The sequence below is a fragment of the Dromiciops gliroides genome, chromosome 1 (genome assembly GCF_019393635.1).
Source record: "Dromiciops gliroides isolate mDroGli1 chromosome 1, mDroGli1.pri, whole genome shotgun sequence".
NCBI classification, from domain to species: Eukaryota; Metazoa; Chordata; class Mammalia; order Microbiotheria; family Microbiotheriidae; genus Dromiciops; species Dromiciops gliroides.
In genome coordinates, this window is record NC_057861.1 from 740,368,964 (window position 1) to 740,386,339 (window position 17,376).

The window sequence follows — 17,376 nt, forward strand, 5'->3', positions numbered from 1 at the left end:
TCAAGATTTGGATACTATTGGAACATATGGGGTGCTAGAGAAGGAGGAGAAGAACCTGACCCACTGAGAGGATGGTTCTGTAGAAGTACAGAAACAGGGACATTTGAAAAAGAAGAGGGTTGAGGGGAGAGGAGGTGGAGAGGAATAATGAGTCCAGTTTTAGACATGTTAAGTTTAAAATATCTCTGGGACATCTAGTCGGAAATGTCAGACAATTTGACGATACTGGTTTGAAGCTAGGAGAGACTGGGGTTAATTGATGCTAATGGAACTTATGGGAGAGTTTAAGGAGAGAAAGACAGAGACAGAGACAGAGAGACAGACAGAGAACCACAGAGATAGAGACAGACAAAACCACAGAGAGACAGAGATAGATGGAGATAGAGAGGAGAGGAATATAGAAAAGGTGTGGTAGAGAGGAAAATCCATGTCAAAGGCAGAGGGGAAAAATAAAGATTATCTATCTCCACAATAAAAAGAGCTTAAGCTTAAAATGGAGACATAAGAGATATGACATAGGCTCATCCACTAGAAATGGAAGCATCTGAGAAGCCAACTAGTCCAGCTCTCTCCTTTTGTAAATAAGGAAACACTAAAGCCCGAGGCAGCTCAAAGACCCACCCAAGGCCATGTGGGTAAGAATCAAGATCTGAGAATTTGGACCCAGGTCCTCTACCTCCAGAGTCAGCGCTCTTCTGGCAGTACCACTGAACATGCCCAGGGTGACACAGATTCTAAGTCACAGAGCTGAGACTCATACCTGCCTCTTCTGACTCCAGGGTCAGGACTTTTCCATTGTTCTAACACTTAGTCAACCTCACTGACATCTGAGGAAAGTTCTTTGTGCTCTATAAACCTGAGCTATCATTATTCTGGATGCCTTTGTCCTGAGGCAGGGAAACCCAGCAGAAGGAGTTGAGTCAACATATTGTTGTACATGCATAGAATTCTGTTACTAGGTTCCCTTTTTCCATCTATGTATTACTATTTTTTAAGAACCCACTTGGCTTTTGCTTCTCCCTGTCTCTGTCTATCTCTGTTTTTTTCTGTCTCTATGCCTGTCTCTGTCTTTCTACTCCACCCCATTTCTCTGTCTCTGTCCCTGTTTCTGTCTGTCTGTCTCTCTTCACACACAAAAATGATTCAGCAATGGGAAGATGAGATCAATACACAGGAATGATTCTTGGGATTCAGAATTCTCAAACAAGCTGGTATATATGTCACTAAATTTGGGAACTGACATCTCTCCATCTCTAGCCCTAATGACCTTGCCACCCCTTAATCTTGCCTTTGCATTATTTGGGTACCATTTATGCGATCTGGGAGCATTGTTGTTATCAGCAGATACACTTTTCCCCCTTCCTGGATTGTAAGTTCAGTGAAGGCAGAGGCTTGATCTGATACAGACTTTGAATCTGCCCTAGTTCAGTACCAGGGGAATGACACTCTTCTGCACACAGCAGTTTCTTAATAAATGTGTGTTGAATGGAGTCCAATTCCTTAAGCAGTTTTCTGAAAATGTGATCCATTTTGTTGTTTACTCTGCATTTGTGGGCTTTTCTACATGAAAATGGGAATTTATGGATGCTTTTTTCTAACTTGTAAATACTCTAGTGCTTTCTGTAGCTATACAAAAGAAGCCTCCAATACCTCCTATTTTTTGTTTTTACAGAAAGCTGCCTATTTCTCCTTATGAGATGAGTTTAAATAGACTCTGTTTATGTCCCAATTCCAATACCTACTTTTTAGGGTGTGTTTTCTTCTATATACACATCAGTCCCATTCCCTTGGGATGTGCTTTCAAGTATTGCACTTAAAATAAAGCAATCAAATTGCAGAAATATGTTACAGGAAGTTTTGCTTCCAGGAAAGAACTGTTGTCAAAGTTTCTTTGAGTAGGCAAGTAAATAAAGGAAGGGCTCATTTACCTCTGTACCAACTTTACAGAGAGGTAAAGAAGAGTAATTAGTAACAGGCTGGCAGTAGGCTCCCATTAAATTCCAAGATGCTGAGAGCTGGGATTTCCCATTTGAAAATGACTGGGCCCCCTTACCACGTATCACATAATTTGGCTCAGTTATAGCCCCATCCCCTTCACCATACACATACACAGATACATTACATAGGGGCCTCCAGAGAAGTTATGCCAGCTTTGAGAAATTTGGTGGATCAGTACTCCCTCAAAAACCATGGGTCCCAAGGCTCCATCGATGTATTCCTTTTCCCTAGCTCATATTAAAGAGTCATAGGGTAATTGATTTAGAGCTGGGAGAGATCTGAGAGGATACTGAGTCCAAGGAAAACAAGGCCCAGGGGCGGCTAGGTGGCGCAGTGAATAGAGCACTGGTCCTGGAGTCAGGAGAACCTGAGTTCAAATCCAGCCTCAGACACTTAACACTTACTAGCTGTGTGACCCTGGCAAGTCACTTAACCCCAATTGCCTCACCAAAAAGAAAAAGGAAAAAAAAGAATAAAAAAAACAAGGCCCAAAGAGGGGGGTGGAGTTCCTTTCATAAGGTCACCCAAAAGGCATTTAATCAAATGATATAAGAAACAGTGATAAGAAAGGATTCCTGCCCCCAAGCCCCTGAACACATGGGGTATGCTCTCTGTCAGGTTACAGTCCCACCAGCATGGAAAGGCAGCCACAGAAAGAATCTTCATGAACAGGGATCCAACATGGACATTTCCTCTAATACACAATAAACGTCTACGTCTATTCCAAGATATTGATTATCATGAGAGCTCTCTAATGAGCACACAGAAGGCTTATTTCCCTTCTATAGCTTTAGGCAAGATTTAGGATGTGCAGATGCTGTGTCAAATGCATGCTCAAAGAGCAGACAAAGATCAGACACTTCCTTCGATGTGAAATGACTTTGGGAAACAGTCAAAAGAAGAAGAAAGAGAACAACAGTTGACATTTATAGAGTAATCTCAGGTATTTGAAGAACTTTAGGGCCTCGGGAACACTCTCTGTGGAGTAGGGGATGTGAGTATTATTAGCCCCATTTTACAGATGTAGAAACTTGGGTTCAGAGAGGTTATATGATTTGCCCATGGTCAGAAGGCTACCCAGTATGACAATCAGGAGGGCTGAGATAAAAACCAGTCCACTTTCTATAGAGCTTTAATATTTATAAAGCACTTGCCTACCAATCATCCTGTGAGTTAGATGGCAAAAGTACGTCTGGGACCATTTTGCAGATGAGTAAATTGAGGCTTACAGAGGTTTAGGAGTTTTCCAATGACACAGAACTATTAAGTGAAAGAGACAGGACCCAGATATTTTGGACTCTAAGACCTATGTTTTTTTCTGCTATGGCCTATTACAATGAACAGAAGAGGAAATGAATAGTCCATCAGACTTAGGAAAGGAACAACAACAAAACCACATATTGAACAGTATGTGACCATAATGACCAAATTTAGTTCCGAGGAAGGAAGGAAAAAGGGAGGGAGGAAGGGAGGGAGTCTAATGATTGGAATGATGCCACCTGTTGGAGACTTACAGTAGGAAAGCTCCACCATGAGGAGAAGACCTCTGAGGGCAAGGCCATGCAGCTTTTCTTTAGCATCAGGAAGTGACGTTGGCTTGTGGGAGGAAGAAGGGGCAAGGCTGGCTCTCTCGCGCTCTTACGTCAGGATGCTGGTGGAGAGTGGAGCTAGAAATGTGCTCTCCCTTTAATAGATGGATGAATCTAGGCCTTTCTCTTTCTCTTCACCAAATTATTATTCTCCTTAATAAATGCTTAAAAGTCTAAACTCTTGCTAAAACTTATAATTTATTGGCAACTACTCATTAGATATTTTAGACAGACTAGCCCCTTACAGAAGGAAGGAAGGACGGACTTAGTATATAGCACTGTAGTAAGCATTGGGGATACAAATTTAAACAAAAAAGGAAGATAGTCCCCACACTATGAAAGATATCCCTGAAGAGAGCTAGGTGGCACAGTGGAAGAAGTGCCAGGCCTAGAGTCAGGAAGACCTGAGTTCAAATCTAGCCTCAGACACTTACTACATGTGTGGCCTTGGGCAAGTCACTTCACCCTGTCTGCCTCAGTTTCTTCATCTGTAAAATGAGCTGGAGAAGGAAATGGCAAACCCCTTCAATATCTTTGCCAAGAAAACCCACAAATGTGGCCATGAAGAGTCAGACATGAGTGAACAACAAAAACAAGAACTACTTACCAAGATGGTACGGCAGATATTGGGGATTTACAAAGACACAAATAAAACATTCCCTGTTTACCAACACCTTATATTATAATGGATGAAATGCTGGGCTTGGAGTCAAGAAAAGCTGAGTGTAAATCCTGCCTTTAATGTAGCTGTGTGATGCTGAGTGACCACTTAGCTACTCTGTGCTTCAGTTCCATCACCTGTAAAATGGGCATAAGGATAGCACTCACCCCTAGGGTGGTTGTGAGGATCAAATGTGGTAATATTTGTAATGATCTTAGCACAGGAAGAACCAACATATACACAGACAATAAATAGAAAATCTACACACAGTCAGTACTACATCATTAGGGGGCATTAAGAAAGAGGACAAGAGTTCTGGTTTTGAACCTCAGGGGGATCTGGGTAGTCCAAGAGGCAGAGGTGAGTGGTGGTGGCCCATGCCAAGACCCCAGAGGAGATGAATAACATGTGGTGCTATCAGCTATGTCAATTTATATGGAGCACAGAGCACGTGAAGAAGGGCAATACCATGAAATCAGTTGACAGAAATAGGTTGGTATTAGCTACTTTTCTGGATTTTTTTCCATGCCATATCCTGCACTGGGATGTGGGATGCCTGGGTTCTAGCCCTGCTTCTGTCACTCAATCTTTTTGGTCCTTTAAGTAAGCTCTGTTATCTTTCTTGGCCTCAGGCTGTGTGATAGGAAGACTCCATCTTGAGTCAGAGGATCTGAGTTGGAGTCTGAGTGCTTCCTTGTACAAGATATGTGGTTTTGGGCATATCATTACTTCTTTAGGCAGTTTCCTCATCTGTAAAAATGGAGATAATAATGTATGCACTGCTTACCTAATAGAGTGGTTGTGAGTAATGAGTTAGGAAGACACTTTGTCCATTATAAAATGGACAACATTAATCATTATTGTTATCGTTACTATATGTAAAATGAAATGATTGGACGAGGCCAATTCTGAATTGACATTCTATGGCTTTATGAATTGTTTCCAAACTTCCATTAAGCCTGTCAGGCCTTCAAAAAAATCATGGGATCAAAAATACAAAGCTGGAAAGGCCCTTAGATAACATGTAATCCACCCTGCTCACTTTATAGATAAGACAATTGAGGTCAAAGAGAAGTTAAATGACTTGTCCAGGGTCACCCAGATATTAAGTGGCAGTCAGGATTCAAATCTAGTTGTTTTTTGGGGTTTTTTTCAGCCACTGCAGTTTACTGCATCTCACAGGCAAATGTAAATTCTTTGGGATTATTCATGGTTTGTAGATTTCCTCTTTTCACTGCTCCTCTCCATTAGCAGAGAAAATTGGCTTCAGTGCCACACTGTGGAATTGACTTTAGTAAAGCTAGACTTTTCTCCAAATACATCAAAATATGCAAGTTTCACAGCACCTAAATAGCTGTTCCTTATGGGGGAAAAGGTGCGTGTGTGGAGGGCTATGTGTAGCTTCTCTCCCGTTTCTCATCTGTAGCGTACTCAAAAATCCAGTTGAAGCCTTGTGAGCTAGCTCAGAATCTTGAGTGGTTTAAGAGGATTTTCTTGAGCACTGGTGATTGAGGAATGACCTTGGGGAACAGCAACCTCAGAGGCCAACTGAGTCAGCCTTGTGGAAAGGCAGAAGGGGACAGAGGAAAATCAGGAGGTAGTAAAGGCTTTCAAGAAGATGGCCAGTATGTATCCCCTCATGGCCATCAATGGAATGCTGTCAAGAGTTTCAGATAACTGGTGAGTGGGATTGAACTAAAATGCTGAAATGGAATTGGATCAATTATCTCATGCATGTTGGCATTCCTTCCAGTGATTGTAGACTGAAACCCATTTAAGCCTGCCCATCCTACATGACTCTCATTTATGTCCTCCCATAAATAAGCCACAGAGAATACACCCAGTGTGCCAGGGAAACCTTTCTTGATTTCTCTTGCTATCAGAAACATACCAATTGAATAAATGGGATGTCCATTTATAATTTCTTGCTCTCACAAAATGACAAGCCCATCCTTTTATTGTTAGTCTATACCTTCCTTCTTAAAAGTCTTTTTTTCAGTTGTGTCTGACTCTTTGTGATTCCATTTGGGGTTTTCTCAATAGAGATAATGGAGTGGTTTGCCATTTCCTTCTTCTGCCCATTTTACATATGAGGAAACTGAAGCAAACAGAGTTACTTGACTTGCCCAAGGTCATAGAACTAGTAAATGAGGCTGGATTTGAACTCAGGAAGATGAGTCCTCCTGACTCTAGACCTGGTACTCAAGCCATTGTGCTACCTAGCTGATCCTATACCATCTATAGGATGCTTTAAAACAAAATGCTTAAATACCAAGCTTGCCCTCCCTCTGCTCCCCCCCCCAAAAAAAAGAGATGAAAAAATGTGTCGCTAATTCTTTTTTGTAAAGGTCAGGGGCTGTCGAACTTTACATAAGCTGTCAGACTGGGTTGAAGTATTGGTTTATTTTGCTGAGCTCTTTCTCCTTCCTCTTTTCCCTTTTATTCATTTGTATTCGTTCTGATTCTTTGTCGCTGCACCAGTTATGGGCAAATGTGAGGAATAACCATAACTGTAGACATGTTCTTTGCCCTCTGCTGCTATTAGGTATGGAGTTTGGAGCATGCATCCATTCCCAGCATGATAAACCACACATTCTGTGGTTGGGTGGGTGGATTCAAAGGGATCATAGAACCAAAGATACAGAGCAAAAAGTGCTCTCAAAAGCCATCTAGTCCAGCCTCCTCATTATATAGATGAAGAAATTGAAGTGTTAAAAAGAGGCCAAATTATTTGTCTAGAGTCATGCAGGCAATAAGCATCGGGGTGAACCAAGAGCACAGGTTTGGCTCTTTCTACTGTACCCCATTAAAACTAATCTATGAATCAGCTTTGCTAACACCCATTTTTTGTATTTTGTCGATGTCTCTTGTAAACTATCTGTAAGCCTTAGCTTGACATGACCATCTGTGAGGCATATGAAAATAACAGACGGTTACCCTAATATCCAGGAAAATACTGACATTCCAAGGCTTTAAATTATTTGGACTCATCTGGCAGAATCTGCATCACCATGAAGCCACTTAATGTTTGATTTCTGGGCTTCTGTCTCTTTTGACATGAGTACCAGAAGTGGGGAGGCCATATATTCTGGAGGTTGGAAGTGTTCCTCATCATTCTATTGAATTGTTAGAAGATGGATTTACAGCTGACCTGGAGCAAGTATCAGAATGAAATTAGTCTCTGACTAGAAGAACAGCAATCCGGTTTGCCTGGCCCTGGGCAATGGCATCATATCTGCCTCTTGCAAGGAAGGAAATTACTTCCTGATGTCATTTCCATCTACTAAAGAGAATTAAATCCTTGTAGCAAAATGCAAAACTGACTTGCTGGAAGCTAACTTCTGAGTAGAAGATAGATCACTTTCATAAACATATTTGCAGTTTGGTTATATGCTAATAATCCTCAATTACTCTTGAAAACACCATGAATAGAAATGCCACTTTGCTGGAAAGCAGACTGTGTGTCACCCTTCCTCGAATGACATTCCCTTTTGTATCTATATTTGTATCTAAATATGGGGAGGAAAATGGCCATTGGCTTCCATTGCCTTGATGTTGGGCTGGGCTAAACTTAAAATATATTTTTTAGTAAAAGGTATTAAGTTAAATTATTCTTGGTAGTTTCCCTTAGTGGGAAATATTTTAAGGTCCATAAGGACAAGGGTCCTATATTTATCTTTTTGACAAGAATGCAAATTACATATGTTAGGAAATAAATATTTGCTGATTTAAATTAAGCAAAAAAAAAACCCCTCTTTATAAGACTCAAAAAATTGTAAATGAAGATAGGAGACATAGCTAGACATTCATGAACCTGCCATTGTATTTGAACTTCCAACCAAATAGAACAAAGGGGAAAGAATGATATAGTGTAAGGCCCACTGGATTTGCAACCAGGTCATCTGGGTTTGAATCCTGATTATATTACTGCTTACATGTATCATCTTGGACAAATGAGAGATCTCCAGGCCTCAGCCCCATCTATAAAATGAGGAACTTTGGATTAAGTCCTTTCTATCTCCACATACTAGAAAGTCCTCCATATCTCCTGGGAAACATTATTTTGGGAAGTAGATTTGTTCCAACTGTTGTGATACAGTAATAATATTTGAGCTTCAAAAGACTTTAGAGAGCTAGGAATCATGGATCTCAGATTTGGAAGGAGCCTTGGTAGCTCAACCCATTGCTGAGAAAGAATCCTTACTATAACTTGTATAAACAACAAAAGGACTTGTCTGAGGATGGGGAAATTACAGAGCTACCAGGTTTGGTGGCACCATGGTCCATTTTCATGTCCTTGGATTATAAAATATTCATTGATATATTTTGTTTTTATATTTCCTGTATTTCCTTCATCTTTTACACAGCCATCCCTTGTATATGCTTGAGCAGTAGTTGTCCAGCTTTTGATTAAAGGTCTCTAATGAGAAGGAACACACTACCATTGGAGGCAACACATTCCACTTTGGGATAGCACTGTTAGAAGCCTAAAAGGCATGTCTTTTGTTAAGGGCTAAAATTCTAGCTAGTCTGTCTAAAATATCTAATGAGTGGTCGCCAATAAATTATAAGCTTTAGCAAGAGTTAGACTTTTAAGCATTTATTAAGGAGAATAAGAATTTGGTAAAGAGAGAGAGAAAGGCCTAGATTTCTATCTATTAAAGGGAGAGCACATTTCTAGCTCCCTTCTCCGCCAGAGTCCAGAGGAAAGAGCGCGAGACTGAGCGCCAGTCTCTTCCTTCCTCCTCCCACTAGCCCGCGTCACTTCCTGACTCCTGGTCTTGCCCTCAAAGACCTTCCCTTCATGGGCAGAACTCCTCTACAGTAAGTATCCAGCAGGTGGCGTTATTCCAATCGTTACAGTCCCCCCTGTTGTTCCTCAAGAAACAAAATGTTTCCTTGACGGAACAGTAAAAAGAATATAATAACTATTGCTAACTAATAATATGTGAACAACAATATAGAAAAGGAAGAGAGGAAAGTTTTGTCCAGAGGGGCGATTTTTTTTTTTGTCCTCATGAACCGACGCTTTGACATTAGTCTTGCAAAGGGAGGGCCTCTGCAGAGAATACATGTTACAGATGGTGTATATTATAACAGAAAGAGAAAAAAACAACAAAAACAACAAATCAAAATTGTTCATTTAAAGTCTCTGAAAGTCTTTTCTCAGATGTCCTCTAGGTGTAGTCGTGGAATGGAAGTCTTTTCAGGGGTTGAGGTGTGGATGCTGGTAATCAGCCAGGAAAATTTCCTACAAAATTGAGCTTAACACAACTTTAAAATAGCTTTGTCAATAATCAAATCAAACAATGAAAGTTCTCAAAAACATGTCTAAGGGAATACAGAATCTTAGTTGTTAACACGTGAAACATACAATAAAACAAAAATTGAACCATTCTTTAAAATTACATTATTATTATAGTCCCCCCTTATGGAGAGTAATTGAGAAGACAATTGCTGTGATATTAATTTTTAAAAATAATTTTTGTCTTTGTTTCATCACTTTTTGCATCATCTGCCTAATTATCCTCATGCCATTATGAGAAATTTTAAAATCTTATATAATTGGTAACAGATGTCAAGGCCAAATTCAACAGTGTATTTATCATGACACCTGCGATAATTATGGGGGTTACCATAAAAGAACAGAGAAATGATGGGATATGAGCATTCCCACACTTGAGCAATATATACTGCCCATACAGTATGCCAGGCTTAAAATAGGTGGATGGAATATATGTCCATGCCACCGAACATATTGGAAGAAACTGAGTCAGACTTAATCAGATGCATGGGATTGAGATGTCCATGGCATCAGGCATATAGGAGGGAGCATAGAAGCCAGGTGTAGAAGTGAGATGGGTGGGATGAATACTTCCAGCCATCTGTACAATATTGTGGGGAAAAGAGAATAAAATATTAAACCAAGAGAATCCAACCTCAACATTTGTCAAAAGCCGTTCCCTCGGCCATACCTTGACTTCATGCATGTCTCCCCTCATGTGACAGTTCAGTGTCTGCTCTTGCATGTATTCCTCTTGTGATTGGATGGCATCTTGGCCAACTGGCATCTGATAACTCAGAATAAAGGCAATTAATGTCTTAAATGATAAGTTCCCATAATCCAAGTCTCATATGGATTTAAAAATTGAGGATAATAAATGATTGCAAAAAATGTGAATACATCTTGACTCAGAACACAATATATAATTATGCAACAATTTCAAATAATACCCTTTTTTTACTTAGTATACAATTACTTTTGTGAAAAATCAGAACATACTTAAATACAAGTTAAAGCACAACAGAATCTCAAAGAACTTTTTTTTTTTGAAAAAAGAAAACTTTTACAAATGTTCCCCTCTTTTTTTTTTTTTGGGAATATGCTTATCAAAAATAATACTTCTAGAATCAATTTACACTTGCCATGGCAACCAATTTGCCAGGGAAATGCTTTAAAGAGTTTGATCAAATAATCAGTTGAGGAAAAAAAAATAACAAAAACAAACAACTCAGAATATGGGAGCACAATACTCCTAGAATTAACATTGTATTATGAAATCAAAACCATGTTTCAAAATTAGATAGATGAATGAATAGAAGAAAATACACGTGGAATAATAAAAGACAATGAAATTCAAACTAGGGAAATCTAAATGAATATGAATTTAATATTAATAAGAGTACTATAAAATATAAACTTGATCACATGACTATAAAAAGCTTTTACAAATATTCTCCTTGTTTTAAAAACTAAGTATAAGACACAATCTCAAAAGCATGAAAATCTCTATGAAAATAAACCCATACCATTAATTTCAAAATGTATATATAATAGCATAGAAATCCTATGTAACCTCTGAACTGACATTAATACTCTGAGTGAATTCAGAACACTCTTGATTCCGATATCTAAAATCCCCAATACTCATATCAATACCTTGCTGCTTACTTCCACATTTCTGTAAAATATATACCCTTCCATGGCAAAAGAAGCAGAGTCTTGAACTATGTTGATTGTCATTCTTATTCAGCTTAAGTTTTTCTTCTTTAACCCCTCTATATTGTCTGTCATTCTTTTCACCATACAAATGCTTTATAAGATTACTAATTAAAGACAAAAGCAGGTTAGCAAAATTATGAACAAATCGAGCATATCTGGAATTTAAAGGGTTTTCTAAAGTTGTCTCAGAAGCACAGCCAGGCTGGGGAAGGACTGAGCCTAAAGCTGCAAATGTAGTTAGAGAAAGTTGAGCATGCGCATCAGATCTCTGGACTTCCCAGGCAGGGGAAGCTATGGGCTTGGCCATGGGAGGAGTAGAGGGTGGGGTTTGGAGAGGAGGGGAGGGACCAGAGCAATTTGAATCAGACTTGATTTTGAACTCAGGCCTGGATTCCTCTTCCCCCACTTTGCCTCCAGGTGCTAGGGGATTAAAAGCTTCTAGAGGGTGGGTCATTGCCTCCAGGCATGCAAAATTAAAGCAACAATTAGTGTTGGAACTGGGAAAAGCTGCGGGGAATCTCTTCAGGTTTCTCTGAAAAAGCATGGTTGGGAGAGGGAGAGATATTTCCTTGTATGAGTAAGTTGCTGGCTCTTTTAACAAAAATAAAAAGAAAAATAGAAAATCCACAAAAACAAAGCATTAACATGATCTTATCTCCCATTTGTCTGGTTAAACAGACTAAAATCAAAAATAGGATAATTAGGGAGTTTAAAAGGTCCATTCGAAAAAATTTAAAGGGAAAACACAGCCAGTACGCCAGTACTTAGCAGTTAAAGGGAGAGGGAGGGGAAATTTCTTACCCAACCAGAAGATCAGAAGAAGACTGAGGGTTAGCTTATCCCTTCGTGGTCACCATCTGTTAAGGGCTAAAATTCTAGCTAAACTGTCTAAAATATCTAATGAGTGGTCGCCAATAAATTATAAGCTTTAGCAAGAGTTAGACTTTTAAGCATTTATTAAGGAGAATAAGAATTTGGTAAAGAGAGAGAGAAAGGCCTAGATTTCTATCTATTAAAGGGAGAGCACATTTCTAGCTCCCTTCTCCGCCAGAGTCCAGAGGAAAGAGCGCGAGACTGAGCGCCAGTCTCTTCCTTCCTCCTCCCACTAGCCCGCGTCACTTCCTGACTCCTGGTCTTGCCCTCAAAGACCTTCCCTTCATGGGCAGAACTCCTCTACAGTAAGTATCCAGCAGGTGGCGTTATTCCAATCGTTACACTTTGAAACACACCAGTGCACCTAATTGTCTCTTCTCAGGACAAACCAAACATGTTGAATAACTCTTCCACATGACAGCATTAATGCCTTTATGCTTTAAGAGGTTAGAAATGCACTAAGACTTTGGAAATACCCTGTTTATATGATATTTACATATAAATATTTTATTTAAACATTATTGTTTTACTGAGGACCATATAAAAACGTTTTAATAATAGCAGTGGTTGAAGATTTAAAGCCATTTCAGTCTAGGAATACAAATTTATTTGTCTATCATTTGTATTCATTCTTTTTATCATCTTGAAGCTTCTTCTTGGAGTGGGGCATGGGTGAAAAGATAGATGTTCTTTTCATGCACCTGTACTTTTTCTCCCCCATTGTCTTAGTCACTCCTTTGCATTCATTAGGACTAACTGAACCAAAGTCCTTAATGAAATCAGAGGTAATGAAAAACATTTGTAGCAAAGGCAAGGAGAGACTATGGTTTTTAAAAGTGCAGAGGTGAGAAAATGCCAGAAAATGTAAGTATGAGGGGAAGAAAGGAAAGAAGGAAGGAGGGAAGGGACAATTCAAAGGAGGTTGAGAAAAGTGAGTGTATACAGATTATAGCTCTAATTTATTATATCATCATGTATCGTCTATATTTTTCTTTTCCTTTGACTCATAATTACTTATATTATTATATTACATCATTATCCAAAGTGTATATAGTATAGTATATGTACTATATAGTATATACTATACATAGTATATGTGTGTATAATTGTCGTATATAATAAATAACACAATATCTAATCTAATACAATAACTATAATATATCTAATATAATGAACACAATATGATAAATATAATGTCTTGATGTAAAATATAATATATTAATTTAACAATAAAATATGATAATGCATAATGTATCATATTAATTATATTATACATTTATATATAAACTCATTTAATATAGTTTTTAAGAATTCCTCTGAACTCTTTGAGTAAAAAAAAAAAAAGGATTCAAACCAGGTAAGTAAAATGAATAGAAATGATTGGTGATAAGTTGTGAATAGAAGATCTCTCCCATAATGAAAGAGCTTTTTACCAAAACTGTGCCAGCCTCTTAAGTGCCATCATCTCATTTTGTCTCCAAAAGCTTCAGAAGCATGATAAAGGAGAAGAAGATTCCCCAGCTAAGTGGAGGTCAGAAGATGAAATGGCAGCAGAAGCAGCTAAACTCCGAGAATATTTTCAGTGAAGAAGGTAAGGCATCTCACCAATAAATACAGATAAAAGTTTGCAATAGGGATTATTTCTGCATACAGGATAAGTTCATATCCTCAATATTTTCATGACATCTGACATCTAGAGTCAACCTGCTTCCTTCTGACCATGCTATAGATACATCTTACAGTATTTAAATGGCATTTCTCCACACAATTTGTTTTTTGGTTTTTTTGAACCTGAATGTAGTAATGGAGAGGAATGGACCTAGAAATAGAGATCTATTGCCATAATAGTGTCTTTAGAGATATATAAAGAAAATATATAGACATATAAAGAGATAGATATCAAAACCCTTCTATGGCCTACTTCTATTATATATAGACTTTCTTCATCATCTATGTATCTATAATCCTGATAACTGTAGCTAACTGAGGCAGAAATGGAGAGAAAGAAAGAAGCAGAGAGAGCAAGTAGAGGTAAAATACACTGAAACATCAAGGTCTTCATGTGGAGAAAAAGAACATAGAGAATATAGGCTACATTCCTAAAATTACATCTTATTGAAAGAAAAAAAAGTGTGTATGTGTGTGTGCACGCATGTGTATTTCCCCTTTCAAAGATAACTCATATTGGAGTCTGGCCTTCATTCCAACAAGTAAGGCATTAGGTGCTTATTGAGGGTATGAGAGGTACTATGTGAAGGATACGGGAGTACCCTGGACAGTCCTGAACCTTTTAAATGAACTTGGAGTTGTTGACTAACTAGAGAAAGACTGAAGCTGATTGCAAGAGAGCTCAGTCCTTTTGACTGACATCCAACATCTGCAACTTTAGAGAAATGAAACTTTTATAAGGTGTTTATTCTCTTCTGCTGCCTCTGATTTAGTAAGGGAAAACATATACTCTGAATTTGCTTTGTTATTAGTAGAAACTTGAAGCTGATTGTGAATTCTAGTATCCTGATGAATGAAAGACTGGGCTTTTCTGCATTGCCCAGGAAGACTACCTAAGAAACTTATTCACTTCTCTGGCTTAAGGGAATAGCTTATCAAAACAGAAGCATAGCTTCCACATTGCCTGTTTAAGGGTAATTGTGAGTTGAGAGAGCTTGTCATTGCTTCATCAATTTAATTTTTTTTCTTTTTTAAATAGTTTACCAAGAGAGTGGTAAAGACAAGAAAGGTGGGAGTTAGCGAGAGGAGTGGTTTCTTCTGGTAGAGATTGTACATGAAGGCACTAAGAATTTCGAGGCCTGCAGTAGAGTCGAAAGTTGCCCCAAGTATGTGGGTTGTCTTTATTCATGAATCTTTATTGTCTATGACATGATGATATTATATTACCTTAATGTACCATGATTTCTTTAGCCATCCCCAATTTATGAGTATCTACTTTTCCCTGGTTCTAATCTTACTATATTCTGTATGTGTCCATTCTTCCCCATAAATATTGTTTGTATATGTAGGAGAGTGTGAACCAGATTTATGAAGATTGTAATGTTTTGATTATTACTGTATTTCTCTTATACTGAGTAACTGGGATGTGTCTACTATTCTTCTTTTCACCTTATAATTAAGTAAATGTTGTGGTGTTATCATTGTGAATGCCTAGATGAGGCTATATTTGGGGGTCCACACCATGTTAAATAGTTATGTAAATGAGGCAGCATGGTGAAGTAGATCAAATGTTTAATTTAGAGTCAAGTGACCTGGATTTAATCTCTACTCTTAAAAAGCCATATGAACTTTCTGGGCCTAAACTTCCTCATCTGTAATGGTGATAATAGCGCTTACCCCACAGGGTCTTTATGAGGATCAGTGAGATAATGTATGGAATGTGTTTGTTTGTTTTTTTGAACTTTAAAGTGCTATATAAAGCCAGTCATAGAGAAGTATCAGATAGAGAGCTGGCCTCAAAAGTGGAAAGACCTCGGTTCAAGACCTACCACTAATACATATCCTGAATCTCTGAAGGACTCTGGAGAAGCTTATAAATTGTTTCCTCAAATGAAGGTTCCTTTTATGGATACAATTACATATCTATTCCCACTTTGTTTTTATAATTATCACTGTTGTTATTCTTGTAGCTCCTTGAGCTTAATGGTCATGCATTTGATATGAAAGGCAAGCTACAGGAGGTATCTTTTACTGTCATCTGAGCATGAATTGAGAAACACCCAGGCTAGGGGAGAGGATTTCCATAGAACTGGAAGAGGAAGAAGAAATAAATAGATGTACTGAGAGATCATTTATGGGGGATGAAAGAGGAGAAGTGGCTAAAGAAGAATGTAAGATTTCTAACTGAATTCTAGGAGAATTTTGGTGCCACTATTTAAAATGAGCCTCCTCCCAGAATATTCCAGTGCTCTTGTGGCGTTTCCAATGGCCACTTTGAGATCAGTTTTTTGTTGCCCAATTGAACTATGAGTGGCATTAGCATTTTTCTTTAATATTATTTATTTATATTCACCATTTAAAAATTTTATGTTTTAAGATCCAAATTATCTTCCTTTATCCCACCCATCCCCCACCTACTGAGAAGATGAGCAAAGTAATATCAATTAATTATACATACGAAATCATGCAGAACATATTTCCATATTAGCCATATCACTTCCCAACAAAAAGAAAGGCAGGAATGGAGGGGGGGGAGAGGAAGGAAGGAAGGAAGGAAGGAAGGAAGGAAGGAAGGAAGGAAGGAAGGAAGGAAGGAAGGAAGGAAGGAAGGAAGGAAGAAATGGAAAAAAAAATTATACTTCAGTTTGTGCTTATTCTTTCCCAGTGTGTGAATAGCATTTTTTCATCATGAGTCATTTGTCCCATTTGGCATTATCTCAGATCATTGTATTGATTAGTGGCCAAGAGAAACCAAGTCTTTCACAGTTAGTTGATCATGATTATAACATTGCTGTTACTGTGCACAATGATCTCCAGGTTCTTTTCAATTTACTTTGCATCAGTTCATATAGATTTTGCCATGTTTCCTTCCCTGGAACCCCCACCCCCACCCCTTCATCATTTCTTATACCATAGTAGTACTCCATCACAGTCATAAGCCACAACTTGTTCAGCCATTCCCCAATTAATGAGTGTCCCCTCAATTTTAAATTCTTTGTCACCACAAAAAAGAACTGCTATAACTATTTTTGTACATATAGGACCTTTTCCTTTTTCTTTGGTCTTTTGTGGGGTACAAATGTAATGGTGGTAATCCTAAACCAAAAATATATGCACAGTTTTATAGCTTTTTTGTACAAGAAAACTTGATTAAGAGAAAAAAAATGAAAGAAAGTGAAAAATAGCTTGCTTCAGTCTGTTCCATCAATATCAGTTCTTTCTTTAGAGGTGGATGGTATGTTTCATCAATAGTCCTTTGGGATTGTCTTAAATCATTGTATTGTTGAGAATAGTCGTCATTCACAGTTCTTCATCACACAATATTGCTGTCTCTGTGAACAAAGGCCTCTTGGTTCTGCTCATTTCACTATACATCATTTAATACATGTCTTTCCATGCCTTTCTGAAGTCATCCTGCTTGTCATTTCTTATAGCACAATAATATTCCATCACCATCATATACCACAGTTTGTTTATCCATTCCCCAGTTGATGACATTCCTTTAATTTCCAATTCTTAGCCACTACAAAAAGAGCTGCTATAAATATTTTTGTACAAATAGGTATTTTTCTCTTTGGGGGCTT

The 17,376-nt window shown here is 38.2% G+C and overlaps 1 protein-coding gene across 1 annotated transcript in view; it reads left to right on the top strand.

Annotated features, from left to right (window-relative positions):
- FHIT (fragile histidine triad diadenosine triphosphatase) overlaps positions 1 to 17,376 on the top strand; it is a 1,715,999-nt gene that overhangs the window by 1,669,675 nt on the left and 28,948 nt on the right. The window contains exon 8 of the mRNA XM_043975945.1: positions 13,609 to 13,715. Within this exon, the coding sequence (XP_043831880.1) occupies positions 13,609 to 13,710 (102 nt within the window). The 3' untranslated portion in view covers positions 13,711 to 13,715. The remainder of the gene's footprint in view (positions 1 to 13,608; positions 13,716 to 17,376) is intronic.